General features: G+C 42.6%; 1 protein-coding gene across 1 annotated transcript in view; it reads left to right on the forward strand.

The window, feature by feature from the left end:
- The window catches only part of LOC308287454 (metabotropic glutamate receptor 7-like), a gene marked incomplete at both ends in the record, with an annotated part of 249,076 nt that overhangs the window by 90,110 nt on the left and 140,381 nt on the right, over nt 1-18,585 (forward strand). The window contains one exon of the mRNA XM_080728627.1: nt 16,796-16,938. Within this exon, the coding sequence (XP_080584753.1) occupies nt 16,796-16,938 (143 nt within the window). The remainder of the gene's footprint in view (nt 1-16,795; nt 16,939-18,585) is intronic.

Consider the following 18,585-nt stretch of genomic DNA (forward strand, 5'->3'; position numbering starts at 1 on the left):
AGATCTTGCGACACAACTAATGTTTGCAGTTGAGAATAGAATAGTTGAGAATCGCAATGGCTTACTCTGGTGTCGGGGTGAAAGAATGCTAAACTGACAAACGATAAATAGATGAGTGGAAAACACCCCCAGATGCTGACACTGATCACGCTAAATGTGTCCTTACTTCACTCCACGTCTGTTTTTTTTACTGTATTTCCTTGATCGTCCGTCTGTCCGTCCGTCCGTCCGTCCGTCCGTCCGTCCGTCCGTCCGTCCATCCTTCCTTTCTAACACTTATTTTCTCATTTCATTCTTTTTGTTATTGCAAAATGTCCTGGTTTCCTTTACAATAACTTTTCTTACACTCCCACCATCTTGTTTCTCTCCCCTTGTGTCTGCCATAAATGACTTCCCCATGCAATGCCAAATATTAAAGACTTTCTTTTCACTTCCCAGTAAATCCCTTTGTGTTTCAGTGTGTCTGTATCCGCTGATCCTCTCTGTGAACTACTTTCAACTTGCACGCCCCTATGTTTACTTTTCAATTTAGGGATTTAAATAAGGACATTAAACAATGTTTTTTCCATTTGTCTTCCTACTCAATGTGCAGCTAACTAAGGGCTTCTAATCGACTATTTGTCAGTTGTTTACTAGCTCTGGGCCCAGCAGCTTATCACCGCTGTTTGAATTTAAGCTCCAGCCTTAGCTGTGACCATGGCTTTGGCTTGTTGTTGTGCATTCTATTCAGCACAACCAGCAGGCAGGGTCTACTCAAGAAATGTCTCACCAGGACATACAGTCCATAATAATACTTTGTACACAAAGTATTATGGACTTTTCTAATTTATTTTTATTGATTTTTACATTTGTATTCAACCGCTAGGTTAAGGACCGTTAAGGAGCCCTGCCAAGAAAGCAAGCAAACAGGAATAACACATTATGAGAAAATAATACAAATAATAATAAAGGATTATGGAGATGCTGTGTTTCTGCCCGACAGCGACAACATGCAATAACACATGCTTGACAGCACATGTGTTCTCACTGTAGCTGGCTGCATGGTTGAGTTGAATCTGTTTGACCGGAAGCACACTCTCCTCATATAGAGTAGCTGGTGCAGTACTGTATGCAGTGCTGTATTATATATGCTTTAGGGTGGCATAGCTGAATAGTTAGGGAGCCAGCCTGGGGAATCAGAGCCCCTGGTTGTCCCTGGTTTGATTCCAGGCCAGGGTAGCAATGTTGATGTGTGTCCCTGAGCAAGACTCTTAAGACCCTAATTGCTCATTGTGGGCAGCAAATCAGCTGGGTTGGGCTGAAAATGCTTAATCCCCTCACAGGACGAAATAGGTATTATTATTATGCAGTGGTGTAAAGTAACTAAGTAGATTTACTTGATTGATTGATTGAAGACTTTATTAGAAGTTTGCATAGGAAAAGGTACAGTTTCATGACGGTACAGTTCACTGGTACAAGGTCTACTAAAAGGAGATCCATGAAAAGACTAAGCTTATTTCCACAGGAAACCATTAAAGTATCTCATATAACATTGAATGACAGACGAATAGAACACAGTACTATGCAGTAGATATGTAAGAAAAATAAAATGAAAGAACAAGAAAAAAAAGAAAACAGTAAGTCTAAACAAACAGAAAGTATATACAGAGAAGGGGCAGGGGAGGGTAGGGCTGGGCTAGGTTTGTTTTTTTTACCAGTTGCGAACGGACTTAAAGGGGAACTTCACCACTTTTCAACCTATGTTCATATAATTGGTCCTCACTCAAAAATAGCTTTTTCATTTTTTTAATTTTTTTTTCTCAGAGGAGGGCTGTGGGCAGGTCAGAAACCCATCGTCTTGTGACATCATCGATTGCCAATCCAGCTTATAGAAACTGCAGGCTTTCTATTCCTGAAAAGTTGCAATTTTAAAGTGGAAGCCATTGTTCTCGCGATAATAAAAATCTAAATATTTTTTTCAAAAATATTGTTTTTTTTTTTTTTTTGGAAAATGATGATGTCACAAGACGATGGATTCTGAACTTCCCACAGCTCTCCTAGGAGACTTGGACTGAGTAGATTTTTTTTTTTATATTTTATCATGAACATTAGTGAGGACCTATTATATGAAGACAGGTTGAAAAGAACTACTCCTTTAAGTACTAAGGTATTTGTACTTTACTTGAATATTTCCAATTTTCGATACTTTTACTTCCACTACATCTCGGATCCACATATTGTACTATTTATTAATTATTTGAAAACTTTAGTTGCTAGTTACTTTGCAGGTATAAATTGTAGTATTTTAGCCCTATTTTATACTTAGGCTACTTACGCTCGCAACACGTTGTGAGCTTGTAGATCTGCTATTTTCAAACATCTTGTACTTTCTCTTTTGGTGCTTAAAGTATATTTTGATGCCAATACTGTTGTACTTTTGCTCCGGAATTCCAGACTTCTACTTGCAACAGAGTATTTCTCCATTGCAGTTTTGATACATTAACTTATGTAAAAAAAATTAGTACTTTTTCCAACACTTACAGTATTTCATTAGCGCCCGCAGTGAAAATGGCTCTCTCAAGTGTAGCAGGATCACATTGTGTCCTCAAGGCCTCTGCTTCTTTGTCAAAAGAAGGTGTCACAACCAGACTCATGCTGCAAAACGCCCCTTAGTGTGTGGTATGTTTTCACACTGCTGATCAACTTCAACTGATGAACGCTAATGTGATTGATTGATTGACATAAAATGCATACATGAACATATCTGTATATATCTGTCAAAAGGGTAAAATACACAAAAAGAGTAGCAGATATAACTTTCACAATATAGCTAATCCACTTGAGGCTTGCAGGTACCCATTCCATTTTGCTTTAGAGTATAAAAAGGACCTGTATGGCCATATAGCCTTTGCCATACAGCTATACAGCATTGGAATTGGTATGGTAGAACTCTTTATGCTTTAGGGAAAAAAATAACGCACATTCTCCGTTCTTCGGTGCCGAGCTATAACTGACAGTGCAGTAATATTAGGAACAAAGAAGGTAGCTCGCACTCACTTGCTTGTTCGCTCCAATTTTTTTATTTAGCAAGCAGCAAAAAGTATAGACGTTTCGACCAGTTGTGGTCTTCTTCAGTGAAGGAACTCTTTATGCTCCAAAGACTGAAATGCAGAAATCTCACAATGTCAAAGGCTCTGATAGACAAGTTCATATCTATCTTGATTCCAGATATCGTCACAAAAAGTCATCCTAAACTGACAGGTAATGTACTGTATGTCATGCACCCACTCAAAGATATGTCACACACCTACAGTAGCAGCACCAAATGTAAAAGAGACTGTGAGCATCTCTTTGAGCATTCCCTATTCACTTACAATGTTAATACCTTTGCAGAGATCTTTCTTACTCTTCTTCACACTGTACCGCTAACCACCAGAGGACTTAATGATTTCTCTCTGTCAGTTCTAATGTAACATCCTTAAACACTTAATCCCAGAGAAAATACATTTATTTTTCCTACGTCCTAGCAGAACTATAAAGCAAATATAGGGATGCAAAGTTTATAGTAGTTAAACGTTTTCATTCATTTATGTTCTTGCAAACATTTCATAAAGTATGATGGCAACATTTTACAAGCAATTACATTGCATTCAAATTGGTGCAGCCTCAAATGCTACACAGAACATTATATTGTGTACACACTTAATATCCCTGTAGGCCCTCCTAGGCAGAACGTCTGCACAGCAGACATTTTTATGTTTGTCCCTAAGTTTATTAGTTTATACTGTATGAATTGAGCTTATGAACTGGGCTTCACAATGAGAAACCCTTCTCATAGGACTACTGCCAGGCTTATTAACTGCATTTGTTATTTCCTCACAAGAAAATGTTCATAATCATCTCTTGGTGGTTTGTTTGAGGTGCTGTAGACCAGTGGTTCTCAACCTGTGGATCGGGACCCCCAGATTTTGGGGGGTCCCCAGATGATTAACTTAAAGTGCAAAATAGTTTTCTCACTCAGTAAACAAACCAACATATAGTTTAAGTGTATCCGCACATTGCTAAAGTGACAATTTTAGGACTTTTAATACCTCTAAAATGACAAATTAAAGGCGTTGTGAGCATGTAGATCTGCTATTTTCACAATAGAACCGTGTTGGACAAAATGAAATGTCTCAACTTTTTTTTTTTTCTTTTCCCTTCTTCTTCTTCTTCTTCTTCTCACCCGGTGACTACCTAACCTGTAGTCCTGGTTTCCGCTCTCCCCCTGCCGCGCCAGGGGACATTGGGGAGCACCCGGCTGGCTAGTGGGAGGTAGTATAGAAACCAGGACTACTGCATGTTTTTGTGTGAGGGCCTATGCCCAAGAAGACACGGGGAGAACATGCAAACTCACCACAGAAAGGCCCTATCGCCAACCCCACCTAGGGTGTGGGTGCTGATGACGTGGGTGGAGGAACACGCCCCCAGCGCCCACAGCTTCCCCCGGCGGGAATCAAACCCAGGACCTTCTGGCTGTGAGGCGAAGTGCTAACCACTGCACCACTGTGCCCCCTAATGTCTCAACTCTTACAACTCAAGTGCTCGTCAGGGTGGGGTGTCGAGTTCAAATATGCCTAGTAAGACTCCATAATCGGCAGATAAGCGCCGTCAGGTCACATGTATACACCGCTTTGCGTGATTTTAGGGCAAAATCTGTAGGAGCAGTGTCCAAATATGTGTCTTAAAAAATCGGCCTGATGGTGGCGCTAAATGGGACAGATCCATGCTGATGACAGAACTCTATAGACATACTGTGTGCCGCAGTGTCCAAAAATGTGTTTTGCAAGAATCGGCCTCATGGTGGCGCTAGAAGAGGGCCATGTGAGCAGGGACGTGCTGGGCCCCTGATTCAGCCCGGGAAAAGGAGTTGGAGAGTCCCTCATTGCGCGCGGACGACTTTTTCGCCTTCCGGACGCGCTGCGAGGCCCCAAATAATAACCGATTAGCGGTTACTGTGATTTTAGGTCGCATCGATTTTCTGGTATAAAGAGTCTATAGAGAGAGATCTCTATATAGCGCTGCAGCTACTCAAATATTGGCCATTTCGGATCATGAGAGACAAGCCAGTGGGCCAATTACATGAGTTATATTTACTTTTTGGGCCGGCCGGGAATGAATCGGCCGTTCGGGAGTTGTCCCGCTTTTCCCAATGGCCAGCACGTCCCTGCATGTGATAAATGAGGGGTGGAGGTTGTGGTTTTGCAACCAAGGAGTGTGTGTGCAAAGTTTGGCATGGATTGGGGCAACAGTGGCGGGGATACTATAAGAGTAGGGGAAAAGTGTGACGTGTGACGTGACTGACAGCCAGCCAGCCAGCCAGCCCCCCCGCCCGCCCGCCCGAGCGAGAGGCCAAGTAACTGCAACCTGACGGTCACAATTATTTTGGTGACCGCAGCCTGAAAAGGTTGAGAGCTGCTGTGGACTTGCTGTAGATGACTCTCTGTAGCTCCTGCTCAACGACGTTAGTTTGCTCTTGGGAGTAATTATATTTCAAAGGCTCCCATGACATTGTGACCTGTATGCAGTTGCACTATTCTTAAAAGTTATGGAAAAGTGATTATTTTGATAGGTCATGATTGAAGCCATTTATAACATGTAAGGACTTTACCCGTAAGGATTAGGGCACACTTTAAGACTTTGCATTTGGCATTATAATGAAAGCTTAGGGCAGTGACATGACTTGATATAATGAGTACACCCTAGCTCTCTGAAGTGCATTCTATTATACTCCCCTCAATTGTGCAATCTGCACATTCCCCATTGCTGCTGAAGGTAGCTCTCCACGGGTTGGAAAGTTGAAGTCTGTTGAATGGGCGGTGGGTCGCGCCGGGTCACAAGTTGTAGGGAAGCATTGAAAGCAGTAGGCTTGTTGATGAAAACTACATCAAGCCATTGGTTATTTTTAGCACCATAGTAGCCGTCTGTCGGTGGCGGCTCTCAGGTGCATTCAGCTTCAGCACCTTCTTTTTCCCACATCTTCCAAACGACTGCTGTCCTGACTTCATTTGACTGCCAGTCTGTGCTGTAGTAAGTATGTTTGGTGCAGACTGAGAGCTACTGTATCTTAACCCAGGTGTCTTCAATAGGTGGAGTTACTACAGGTGGTCCTTCGAATCTTTGTGTGATAGAAATCTTTTTTCTCCTTTCTTATATTAACCACTTGAACTCTAACGTCCATATTCTGAGAACTTTAGACAAAAATAGCAGATCTACAAGCTCACAACGCCTCGCTGCGAGGCGTTGTGAGCTTGTAGATCGTCTATTTTCGGCAAAGAGGTTTGGTGTAGAGGGGAAAAAAAGAGCACACTAAGTACAGAGTAAAATGTCAAGTTTTTAAGTACTGACGGTTCAAGTGGTTACATATCTGATAACACAAATTGACTTGAATCCAAAATACACTGATGATTGTGCTGTCAGACTATGAAACTATATGGAATCTGGGGGTCCCTGCTTCATCTCTCTCTCAGCTAAGGGGTCCTTGGCCTGAAAACGTTGGGTTAAAGATCTTAACCCATTACAACCGGAAAAGCTTCTGTGTAACCATTTTAATCATTATTTTATACTTTGGCCATTCAAAAAAATAGCATCTTTCAGGGCCTCCTAGTTTATCGTATGTTACTTTTAATTGTATTTTTTATATTTCATTACAAACCAATATTATCTCTCTTACTATGTTGTTACATTGTATATTGTATAGCTGTTGTTTGCACAGTTTTGCGTAAAATGATCGACACACCAACATGTCACTGCACTGTACCTTTATGAGTGAGTAACAGGGACGTGCAGAGAATACTAGGGGTAGGGGCTGATATTTCTAAAAGGGCCTTTTGGTGGAAATCTCGAAAATAGCCGACCTCCAAGCTCACAACGCGTCAACCGTCAACGCACTGTGAGCTTGGAGGTCGGCTATTTTCGGTGCTTGATACCACACTGAACTAAGCATAATCAAGTCAATACTGGAGATGTGGCATATGGTAAGGATTTCTACACAGAGAGGGCAATTCTCTCAACATAAGATGCTGCATTCAAGTTCAGGAGAGTTTGGATGAGGCAATTCTCTTGAATGCTGCCTTCAGGTATGGCATGGAAAGAGGGCATTTGCATTTCTTTCAGTAAAAACTGCATCCATGGTCTGGAGAAGGCACTTTTTACAGACGGATAAAAGGGCAAGGGCTCAAGCCCCCTTTGATGTCAATGTGTGCACGTGCCTGGTGAGCAGAAAATAAACCCCTCTTGATTTTCGACTCTTGATTGATGACTTACAGTAGATCCTGTGCCTCCTCTCAGAGGGCTACAACTAAATTCCAATAAGCCCACAGCCTGCCCGTCTTATGAAGAGGCTTTTCTATCCCGATGGGAGTGTCACTTATATCTGATATTGCTGTTCATTCCCTTTGTTTCTGAAGTTAGATTGTGTTATTTCTTTACCCAAGTGTCTTGTGCCGTTATGAGTGTTATATAGTCTGTGTTGTGAACGCAATCACCATAGGTCCAAAACAATTGAGAAAGCTGTTTCCTCTCTCCATCCCTGTGAGGCCATCTTCCTGAGATTATGAGAAGCAAACTGCGTTACACGCACAAGTGCAAGCACACGCACATGCAGGTCATGATGAACATGATGTGAAGTGCTTGGCAGAGCAGGTCTCTGCATGCCGGCAGGGGAGTTACTAGGGCCCAAGGTGGAGGGGCCTTAATTATTTTATACTTTAGCTATTGAAAAATAGCACATCTGCGAGCTTGTTGATCTGCTATTTTTTATTTGTATGTGCAAATCTATGAATATATATAAAATTTTGCTTCTGGGGGTCCCTGGAACTAAATATTTTGAGATCCGGGTCCGTGGCCAAATACATATCATTTTGGGGGTCCTTCACATGAAAATGTTTGAGCACCACTGACATCGAAATTTAGTTAAAAAAAAAACCTTAGAAGGATTTGAAATTTTCAAAGACTTGCACAAACGCTCAAGATAAAAAAAAATATCTACAAGCTCACAGCTTGTATATCTGTTATTTTTCAATAGTTAAAGCACAAAATGTGAGTGTATCCTTGTACCCAGGGCCCAGAATTTGGTGCGACATCCCTGCATACGGGTAATCACAGCACGTCATGACCTACAGTCTAGACCACTGCCTCACATGAAGACATCATCATGACATTCAGTCTAGACCACTGCCTCACATGAAGACATCATCATGACCTTCAGTCTAGACCACTGCCTCACATGAAGACATCATCATGACCTACAGTCTAGACCACTGCCTCACATGAAGACATCATCATGACCTACAGTCTAGACCACTGCCTCACATGAAGACATCATCATGACCTACAGTCTAGACCACTGCCTCACATGAAGACATCATCATGACCTACAGTCTAGACCACTGCCTCACATGAAGACATCATCATGACCTACAGTCTAGACCACTGCCTCACATAAAGACATCATCATGACCTACAGTCTAGACCACTGCCTCACATAAAGACATCATCATGACCTACAGTCTAGACCACTGCCTCACATAAAGACATCATCATGACCTACAGTCTAGACCACTGCCTCACATGAAGACATCATCATGACCTACAGTCTAGACCACTGCCTCACATGAAGACATCATCATGACCTACAGTCTAGACCACTGCCTCACATGAAGACATCATCATGACCTCCAGTCTAGACCACTGCCTCACATGAAGACATCATCATGACCTTCAGTCTAGACCACTGCCTCACATGAAGACATCATCATGACCTCCAGTCTAGACCACTGCCTCACATGAAGACATCATCATGACCTTCAGTCTAGACCACTGCCTCACATGAAGACATCAATCACAGCCATCCAGGAATGACCTCAAAGCACAACAGCCCTCATTTATCAACACAACGTAGAGACCAGCTTACATTCCAGCCCAGGAATCATCTTTACGACAGCTGGGCTCACGTGTGATTTAAGGGTTGTATATCCTGCCAATCATAGCGTGAGAATAGACGGCGTGTTGATAAATCTTTGTAAAATAGTACATGAATTACACCAGGGGTCTTCAACTTTTTCAGGCCAAGGATCCCTTAACTGAGAGAGAGATCATGAAGCTACATATTGTATAAATGCGGTGTGCAGATTTTCATCTACTTGTTTGACAGCACTGTCATCAGTCTATTTTGGATTTGTGTTTCAGACATTTAGCCACTGAAATCGTCGATACTTAGTAAACTTGACCTTTCACTCTGTACTTGGTCTGCTCTCTTTTACCTCTACACCAAAACTGTTTGCTGAAAATAGCCGATCTACAAGCGCTCAACGCCTCGCAGCACGAGGCGTTGAGAGCTTTTAGATCTGCTATTTTTGGCTAAAGTTCTTCGACAGTATGGCTGCTGTGCATAGAGCCAATTCAACTCTAAGAGGTATGTGGGAATGCTTCATCTGAGTGGCGTTTTCAGCTAACAGCTTTAAGACAAATTAAAACTAAATGAACGTGTTGAAAGGTAGTAAAACATGTGACCTTTAAAGGCCATTTCCCCACGGTGTCAATAAGATGCATTTCTAGTTTGACATTTGAAAGGCTCATGGTGTCCTGATTTTCTCTCTCAAAAATGCAATGTACTGATTGACGCATCGCACTCTAATGTCTCCTTGAAATGTCTAGCTGTATATGCCCCATACAGTAGCCCTACTTCCTCTGGTCTGCAGTTATTACAGTATGACTGACAATTAAGGCTGTCAACTGAGCTCAGAATTTCAACCACAAAAAAGTTCAGAGTAATTGCTCAACTCATTGAGGGGAAATTCCTTCCACTTTATCCTTACTTCATTAGCGTCGTCTTAGTAACTGAACAGATTGGATTGTTTCTTACTTTTAGAGCTATTAAAGGATGTTATTATAAGCGGGCCAACGCATAACGCATGTCCATATATGGGCATTCCCAGATATGGGCTTAATAGTGATGACATCAGGGGTCTCCTATGGGAATAAAAGGGACAAGGACAGAATTAATTTGCAAGTGTGGTTGCCATGACGCGAGTCACACTTGCAAATTAATTCTGTCTATATATGGAGCGTGACATGATGCGTGACTTACTGACTGACTGACTGAAGCACATATGCTGCAGGTTTTCATAGTAAATGTGACCTATGGTCACAATAATAATAATTATAATAATTCAAGGCTACTCTCTTTGCTTTCCACATACAAAACCATTTTAACATGAATGCCACTTTGTCTTGATGCGATTTTCAAGTTTTTCAAAACACACATCCCTCTTACAGTAGGCAGCCCATTTTACGTTGCATCTACAGTATTTTAGATGATCTGTCCCCTCAAAGCAGTATGTTATACTGATTGTGCAATTCAGATTACAAAGTGCCTCATTCAAAACATCAATACTTTAGCACTTAGGAGTTTTTTTGCTGTGGCTTTGCCAATTAAGTGCACGGAAAGCTTTCTTCTTGGCAGGAAGGAGGCAGGGGACTTGATCAGAGGTGGCACTTAAACCTGATAAAAGACAACAAGCTGTGAGAGAGAGGTGAAGAGAGATGTCCATTAATGGCATCATTAAGAGGATTTGTTTTCATCAGAGAGAGATGAGATGGTTTGTGGAGGGAGGTGGGTGTAGTAGGGATGGGACGATATGAAAATGTCATATCACGATTACTGTGACCAAAGAAATTGCGATTTACGATATCATCGCGATAATCAAAATCCATTATCCTGGGCAGAACATTTGCCAGAAAATAGCAGATCTACAAGCTGTGAGTTTGTAGTTCGGCAATTTTTTGGCAAATACATTTGATAGAGCATGAAAAAAAAGACTGTATCAAGTATGTATATTATAAGTACCTTTTACCAATTATAGAGGGTTTAAGTGGTACCGGATATGCAGCTTGGCAAATAAAAGGTGAATTCTCACGATAAATTAAATCTCCAAATACGATTATCGTGAGTGTTTTTTATCACCATAAACGATAATATAGCTTATCGTCCCATCCCTAAGGTGTAGCAACATGTTGGCTTTAGCCTGATCTCAGACTCAGCTCACGCAGTAGTCTGAAACTGTGCCTATTCTGAGCGATTTACGGGGGAGGGACTTTTTTTGCGAGTGTGCACATGCGCGTCCGCGCGACGCATGCGCACGGTGATCGAGAGGCACGGTGGACGCGACGCACGGTCGTGGAGTGTGTGTGTGATTGTGTGTGTGTCTCTGTCTGTGCCAGTGACTACTTCCACACAGAACTGCGACCAGAAACATGTAATCAACATTAACAGCTTGGTGAAATCAGCGTGCGCGTGCGTGTGTGTGTGCCTTCCTCAGCCTGACTGGTGTAGAAATCCATGCCGTTTGATTATGCTTAGTTCAGTCTGGTATCAAGTATCGAAAATAGCTGACCTCCAAGCTCACAACGTGTTGCAGCGCGACGTGTTGTGAGCTTGGAGGTCGGCTATTTTCGATATTTTCACCAAAGGGCCCTTTTAGAACTTTCAGCCCCTGCCTCTCTAACATTCTCTGCATGTTCCTGCACTGACTGTACTTGTTAACCTACACAACTGCCATAAAATAGCCATCAAAATGTCAGAAATAAGTGAAGTTTGAAAACAGCAAGCTCCTTCCTGTTTACAAGCATTACTTTACATGATGTGTTAAGGGATAATTACCAATATGGGAGAGTTGGGCGCACCTGTGCATCAAATATAAGAAGTTACTGTGGAGCCTGCTGGTGTACAAGCCATGCATCCTGCACTGCTGACAGAGACATGGGGAAAACATTCTCATACTGTATGTTCACGGGAACCATAAGACACTACAGAAGCAGAAAGAAACATGAGCAGGGGCGTCACAAGGGGGGGGGGAGTGGAACTGAGTTACCTGCAGGGCCCAAGGGGGCCTAATTATTTTATACTTTAGCTATTGAAAAATAGCAGATCTACAAGCTCACAGCGCGGCACCGAGTGCCGCGCTGCAAGCTTGTAGATCTGCTATTTCTGAAAAGTCGTGAAAATGTGTGCAAATCTTTGAATATATGTATTTGTTAAGTGAACATTTGTAACTCAAATGTTGCTTCTGGGGGGTCCCTGGAACTAAATATTTTGAGATGGGGGTCCGTGGACAAATACATATCATTTTGGGGGTCCTTCACATGACAAAGTTTGAGCACCACTGATATAGCCTTGAAACATGAGTTTTTCAGAAACCTTAGAAGGATTTGAAATATTCAAAGATTTTCATGATTTTTCAAAAATAGCAGATCTACAAGCTCTCAGCTTGTATATCTGCTATTGTTCAATAGTTAAAGCACAAAATAACGCGTAATAATGCGTTCCCAGTCTAAATGGGTTAAACCCCTCCCCCTATGAAGAACATTCATGGGGGCCCACAGTGAATCCTTGTACCCAGGGCCCAGAATTTGGTGCGACACCCCTGCATTCTCATACTGTATGTTCATGGGAACCGTAAAGCAGAAAGAAACAGGAGTGAATGTGAGCACATGAATAAAACATCTCTCCATCCTGTGAGTTCATAAAACAATGGTGGGCGGGAGGATGGTTCTTCTGTTCAAATGGTAGCACTCCTGTCCCCAGGACTTAAAGTTACATCTGACAGTATAAGCTCCGTAAAGTAGGCTGAACATCACCAGGGACTTCTGCACTATATGTATTAATATCAAATGCATCCTTCAGCCCCAGGGGGTATTATACAGATGCAGCCATTATAGAAGTCCCACTTTTCCAGTGGTAAGTGTTGCATACTGTTGCACTGTTGGTTGGATCCCAGGAGATATTGTTAAGGAAATGTCTAATGTTGTTCTCTTTTCCAGTGTCCATGTTCTGGGAATTACAGTATGGCAACTATTTGTTTGCGTGACACATGCGTTTACCTATTTACATGAATAGTTTAGTTATTTGTTTCACTTTGTTCTCTCTTTTGAGAAGAGGAAAAAAAGGCTCTGTGCTGTGGAAACTGCTGTGTAACTGTGTGCTAATGTTTATTCGGTGAGAACGTACATTTCAGGCATTGGCCTAATGCTTTTTTGATTTTGGCTATCTTACACATTGCCTATAGGCCAAGGGTCTTCGACAGGGGGTCCGGGACCCCTAGGGGTCCTCAGATTTACTACAGGGGGGCCCCTTTTTTCATTTTTTATATTAACCACTTGAACCCTAGTGTCCTTATTCTGAGAACTTTAGCCGAAAATAGCAGATCTACAACTACTTGTAGATCGGCTATTTTTGGCAAAGAGGTATGGTGTAAAGTGGAAAAAGATCAGACTAAGTACAGAGTGAAAGGTCAAGTTCATATGTATGATGTCAGATGACAGAATCCATATTATGGCCAAACAGATGGCCAAGACAGATAGGGCGAGGTCGCTTTTCATCCTTATGCATCTTACTGGTTGTATTGTATAGACACACATCCATGGATATGCATACACAAATACTTGCACTCTCACACAGGCAAACTATCTCTTTCTTTCTCTCTCTCTCTCTCTCTCTCTCTCTCTTTTGCACACACGCAACGCACACGTACGCACGCACGCACGCACGCACGCACACACACACAATACGTGAGAACTCCTTGGAGGTTGAGATCCTTAGCCTGTTAGAAATGATTCATATTTATGCCCTGGTGGTATCATCACCACAGATCAGGGACAGCTCAGCAGTAGTGGGGACAGTGGGGGAAGCTGTGAGCTGCCTGTCAGCTTGGAGACCATACTTATTATAGAGAGAATGGAGAGGTGATTTGGAACAGCTCTTAAGATAACCGTTTTTTGCAAAGGGCCATTGTAAAAAGATTAGAATGACAATGTGGAAGAGAAAAAGCTGTCAGAAACGATACAAGTGATACAAATGTGCTACGAACATTGTGATCTTTTACATTGGCGCTCCCAGAAACACGTAGAATTTGTCGCTGCAATACGCTGAGATAAATTCTAAAATGTACATCTTTGTTTTCATTATTTCATTCTTCAGTCTTTACATATTACTCATATAATATTACTTATTACTCAATATTACCAGATGTTTGGAGAATAGGGCATTAACCAAAAAGTAGACAAGTCAACTCGTTACACTTCATTACACAAGTCGACTTTCACCAGGGAAAGTCGAAAGTTGAAAATCATCATTATTTTTGCTCCATGTGTACAGCATTCAAACAGTACAGTATGATTGCTTATTGTGAAGGACAGAATAAATCTCCTTTTCCAACTGTGTTTTTTCAATGGAATGAAGCACTGTAAATTAATTAATTAACCTCCCTGCAGCCCTCCCCCGTCAATGTGATGACGTCATCAAACGATAAAGTCGACTTTAACGCAACTTTTTACTGAGTTGAGTCGATAATGCCCTAATGGAGAACTGGGATGACTGGAGGAGACGATTTGCGTAATAAACTTCAAACGTGCCTGAGTCTGTTCATATACAGTAATTATGAGTCTCCCCACTCCTTAGGGTGTTTTTGTCACTGTATACAGTATCTATAATGCACATACAGTACTCTGCATTTACCCACCCCACTAGGAGCAGTGAGCATTCTACGGCGCTCGGGGAGCAATTAGGGGTTAAGAGTCTTGCGTTGCATTGCTGGCCTGGCCTGGAATTGAACCTGGGACAGCTGTGGCCTAAAGCTACTGTATATACAGTAGGGGGTACTTGATACTGGAAAGATCTGTCTCATCACTTTTTTTAAGTTAATTTCCTGGTAATGACTCCTTCAGGTGATACAGCCTCTGCCCAGATATTTTAGTGCCATAGCATAGTGTTGTACTTTCTCTGTTTTGTATGTGTCTATGGAGTTAAAATTACTCTAATATATGCAAATATGTCTTCCATGTGTATTTGTGGTTTCTTCCTGAAAGTTGGAAGCCTCTGAGTCAAAAGGCCCCATTGAAAAACTCAGATTTAATAAACAAGATTTAAATCCTAAAATCATCCCCTCCCCTTTTACCATACACCCAACACTGTGGGTGTGGAAAAACTCTTCCGCCTAGTATAATTGTGACCGAAGGTCGCAGTTTACTATGAGAAACCTCACAGCTTGTCCGTGTCCGTGTAGACGTGTAGGCCTATGGGTTTGCCGCTCTGACATCATGCTCTGATATCACTGGGGAACCACTCTACCGGAATGGGTTTGCCGCTCTGACATCACGCTCTTATGCCCATATATGGAGTTCCCTGATGTCAACAATATTAATGATGCCCTGTTAGAGAGATCCCTGTGATGGCAGGGGGAACAAATCCCTTTTATGCCCATATATGGAGATCCCTGATGTCCACATCCCTGATGTCCACATCATTGTGGCGCGACCTCGCTTGTCGCCCTTTAGGGCGAGGTCGTGTGTCGCCCTTGGGCGTCTTACTAGTCATAATACCTGAACATCATGTTTTGGGGGGGAATCATGGCACCCCATCTTTAAAGCACCTCACCCTATCCACCGTTGTCCTGTTGATGTTAAAGGAGTGTACAGTAGAGCTGGGATACCCGACCGAAATCCGACGGGACCCGACAAGCCCGACGGGCTCGGGCTCGGGTCGGACGCATTTTCACAATTAATTGTCGGACGTCGATTCGGGTCGGACATAATTTTGATTAATAGAAAATAAAGTGTAAAACGATACAACTATCGTCTCTGTGTGTGCTATTTCCTTGTCTTTCTGGTGCACTGCACGTGGCTACGCTCAGTGCGTTGTCTTGACAACCATGCACACATGTTCATGGGGAAAAGGAAGTGGGAGACGGAGTGTCATATGTGACAGAGAACAAACAAACAAACAAACAGATACACGAGAAGAAAAAGCGAATGAGTGAGAGATAATGTTGCCGCCAGCCGAGATAAAAGTTAACTTGTCTACGGTAAAGTTTAAAGCAATTGAAAACGAAAGAGGGAAATCAGCGCCGCGGTATGGACGCATTTCAACGTAGTTGTCAACGCAGACATAATTAAAAAGTCTGATGTTGAATGTAGCCTTAGCCTAAAACCCATAAACCATAATGGTTGGATTAATAATAGTTTTTGATTAAGAAAGACGGCCAACTGGCCGTGGACTGGCCGTTTGTGGACGCTGCAGGTCGCTGGATATTAAAAGCAGATGTCAGATTCGTCTATGCTGGTAAGACTGAATACATTTTGATATTGATTGAACATGTGGAAAAGGTTTGTGTGTGAATACTTTATTAACAGTTTGTAAAAGAGGATTTTAAGTGTGTGACTGCAGCGAGTCACTGACTGCAGTCAGACAAGAGTCACCAGACGCGCAGTGCACGTTATAGCCTATTATTTAATAATCTAACGTAGCCTACTTGTGTAATTATTTAAAACACTTTCACAAGCCACAATGTGGCTTAATATTATTAAGGGTAACAAACAGGCACGCTGCATGCACTCACTGCACATTATAACACGTTTGCTAGTGAGTGTAAATCAGTGGCTTCCTCAAAGAAAAAGAAACGAGGCGAAAAAGCGTTGAAAACATAAGGTTCGGGCCTCGGCTCGGGTCGGACGCTTTTTCATGATTAATGCTCGGACGTCGACTCGGGTCGGACAGAAAACTGTCGGACACAGGTTCGGGTCGGACAGAAAAAATGGGCCCGATCCCAGCTCTAGTGTACAGTAGTTCCTCACCTTCTTCCTTTAAGCTACTAAAGTGTACCATCATCTCCTTTGTTTTACTATCCACCTCTATTCACTAAGTACAGTATCAGTAAGTCACACATATTACTTTGCTGAACTCTGACGTCTGTTGATTTTCTTTTCTCCTTTCCCCCATAAGGGTTCGATCAGTACTTCATCTCACGGACTCTGGAGAACAACAGACGGAACGTTTGGTTCGCTGAGTACTGGGAGGAGAACTTCAACTGTAAACTCATGAGCTCCTCCAAGCGAGACGAGAGCAGTAGAAAGTGTACAGGTAAGGTGTGTGTGTGTGTGTGTGTGTGTGTGTGTGTGTGTGTGTGTGTGTGTGTGTGTGTGTGTGTGTGTGTGTGTGTGCGTGTGCGTGTGTGTGCGTCTGTGCGTGTCTGTGCGTGTAAGTGTGCGCGCGCGTGTGTGTGTAGACAGACAGACAGATAGAGCGAGGGTCTTCAACAGGGGGTCCGGGACCCCAGGGGGTCCTCAGAGTTACTACAGGGGGTCCTCCAAAACTTTGTTCTCCTTTTTTATATTAACCAAGTGAACCCTAGTGTCCTTATTCTGAGAACTTTAGCCAAAAATAGCCGATCTACAAGCTTGTAGATCTGCTATTTTGGCAAAGAGGTTTGGTGTAGATGGGAAAAAGAGCAGACTAAGTACATAGTGAAAGGTCAACTTTATTAAGTATTGACAGTTCAAGTGGTTACATACTGTATCTGAAAAGACAAATTGACATGAAAATACATTGATAATTGTGCTGTCGAACAATGAAACTAGGTTCTGAAAAGGTTGTGGGGGTCCCTGCTTCATCTCTCTCTCAACTAAGGGGTCCTTGGCCTGAAAACGTTTAAGACCCCTGAGATAGAGATTACATTCATTTCAAATGCCTAATGAACACTATTATTGCACATCGACTTTACGTATAATCTTGTCCATTGACTTACAGTCTTGGCCTGTGTGTAAAGTACAGCCACATTTGCAGTTGTAAACAGAAGCTCATGTCTCTTCTGTGTACAATCGATAGAGCAGTGCAATTAGCGGTTGCACCTTAATGAACACACTCTACAGGGAGCATTGATTAAAGGCACAAAATAACATATTCTTTACTTCATTCTCTCTAATTTAGTTTTATTTATTTACTTTTTGTATTCTGCTGCCCTCCTCCTCTCCTATCTCTTCTCCCTTCTCTGCATCTTCTCTGGTTTCATCCTCTCCTCTCCTAGCTTGGAACCAGACCAATCCGCCTGGGCAAAAAAATTATAAACTTGCTCTTGGCGAATGTGGGTCTGGCCCCACTCAATTGTGAATCCATTTCCGTCCCCCAAAGAATTGGGGAACCAATCAGTGCCCAGCATTGGTCTGATCTAACCAATCTTGTCCGGAGCCATTTATTTTAAACCACCCCTTGGAAATGAAAATTCTCTTTTATTACTTGCGCCATGCAGCAGAGTGTGCAAGAACTGCGTTCGGTGTTTCTGTTTCGTCCTCTGTGTATATACAGTATATGTACCAGGTCACACTTGCTGTTGGTGACGTCACCAGGAATGTTAGTCCCTCATTGGCTGTTGATGGTGACGTCACCAAAGCTGCATTCTCGGTGACGTCACCAACAAGTGTGACCTGATAGATAGATAACAAGGCACAAGTTGGCACCTCGGCCAACTTGTGCCGACTTGCCTACCCACACACATAGAGACAGCACCGAACAGCCTTGGTGACGTCACCATCAACAGCCAATGAGCGCTTGCACGCTCTGCTGGCGCACAAGTAGGCCATGCATGGCCACGAGTGCACAAGGCACAAGTTGGCACCTGGACAGAGTGCAGTCTGGTTTCTCATCTTCATGCTACTGTAACTGCCTAACTGCATATTTCTCCAACCTGACTTCCTGCCTGTTGTATAATTCTTCACCTCAAAGAAAATTGCTCACCT

The sequence above is a fragment of the Nannobrachium achirus genome, assembly GCF_963921795.1.
Source record: "Nannobrachium achirus genome assembly, chromosome: 6".
In the NCBI taxonomy this organism is placed as follows: domain Eukaryota; kingdom Metazoa; phylum Chordata; class Actinopteri; order Myctophiformes; family Myctophidae; genus Nannobrachium; species Nannobrachium achirus.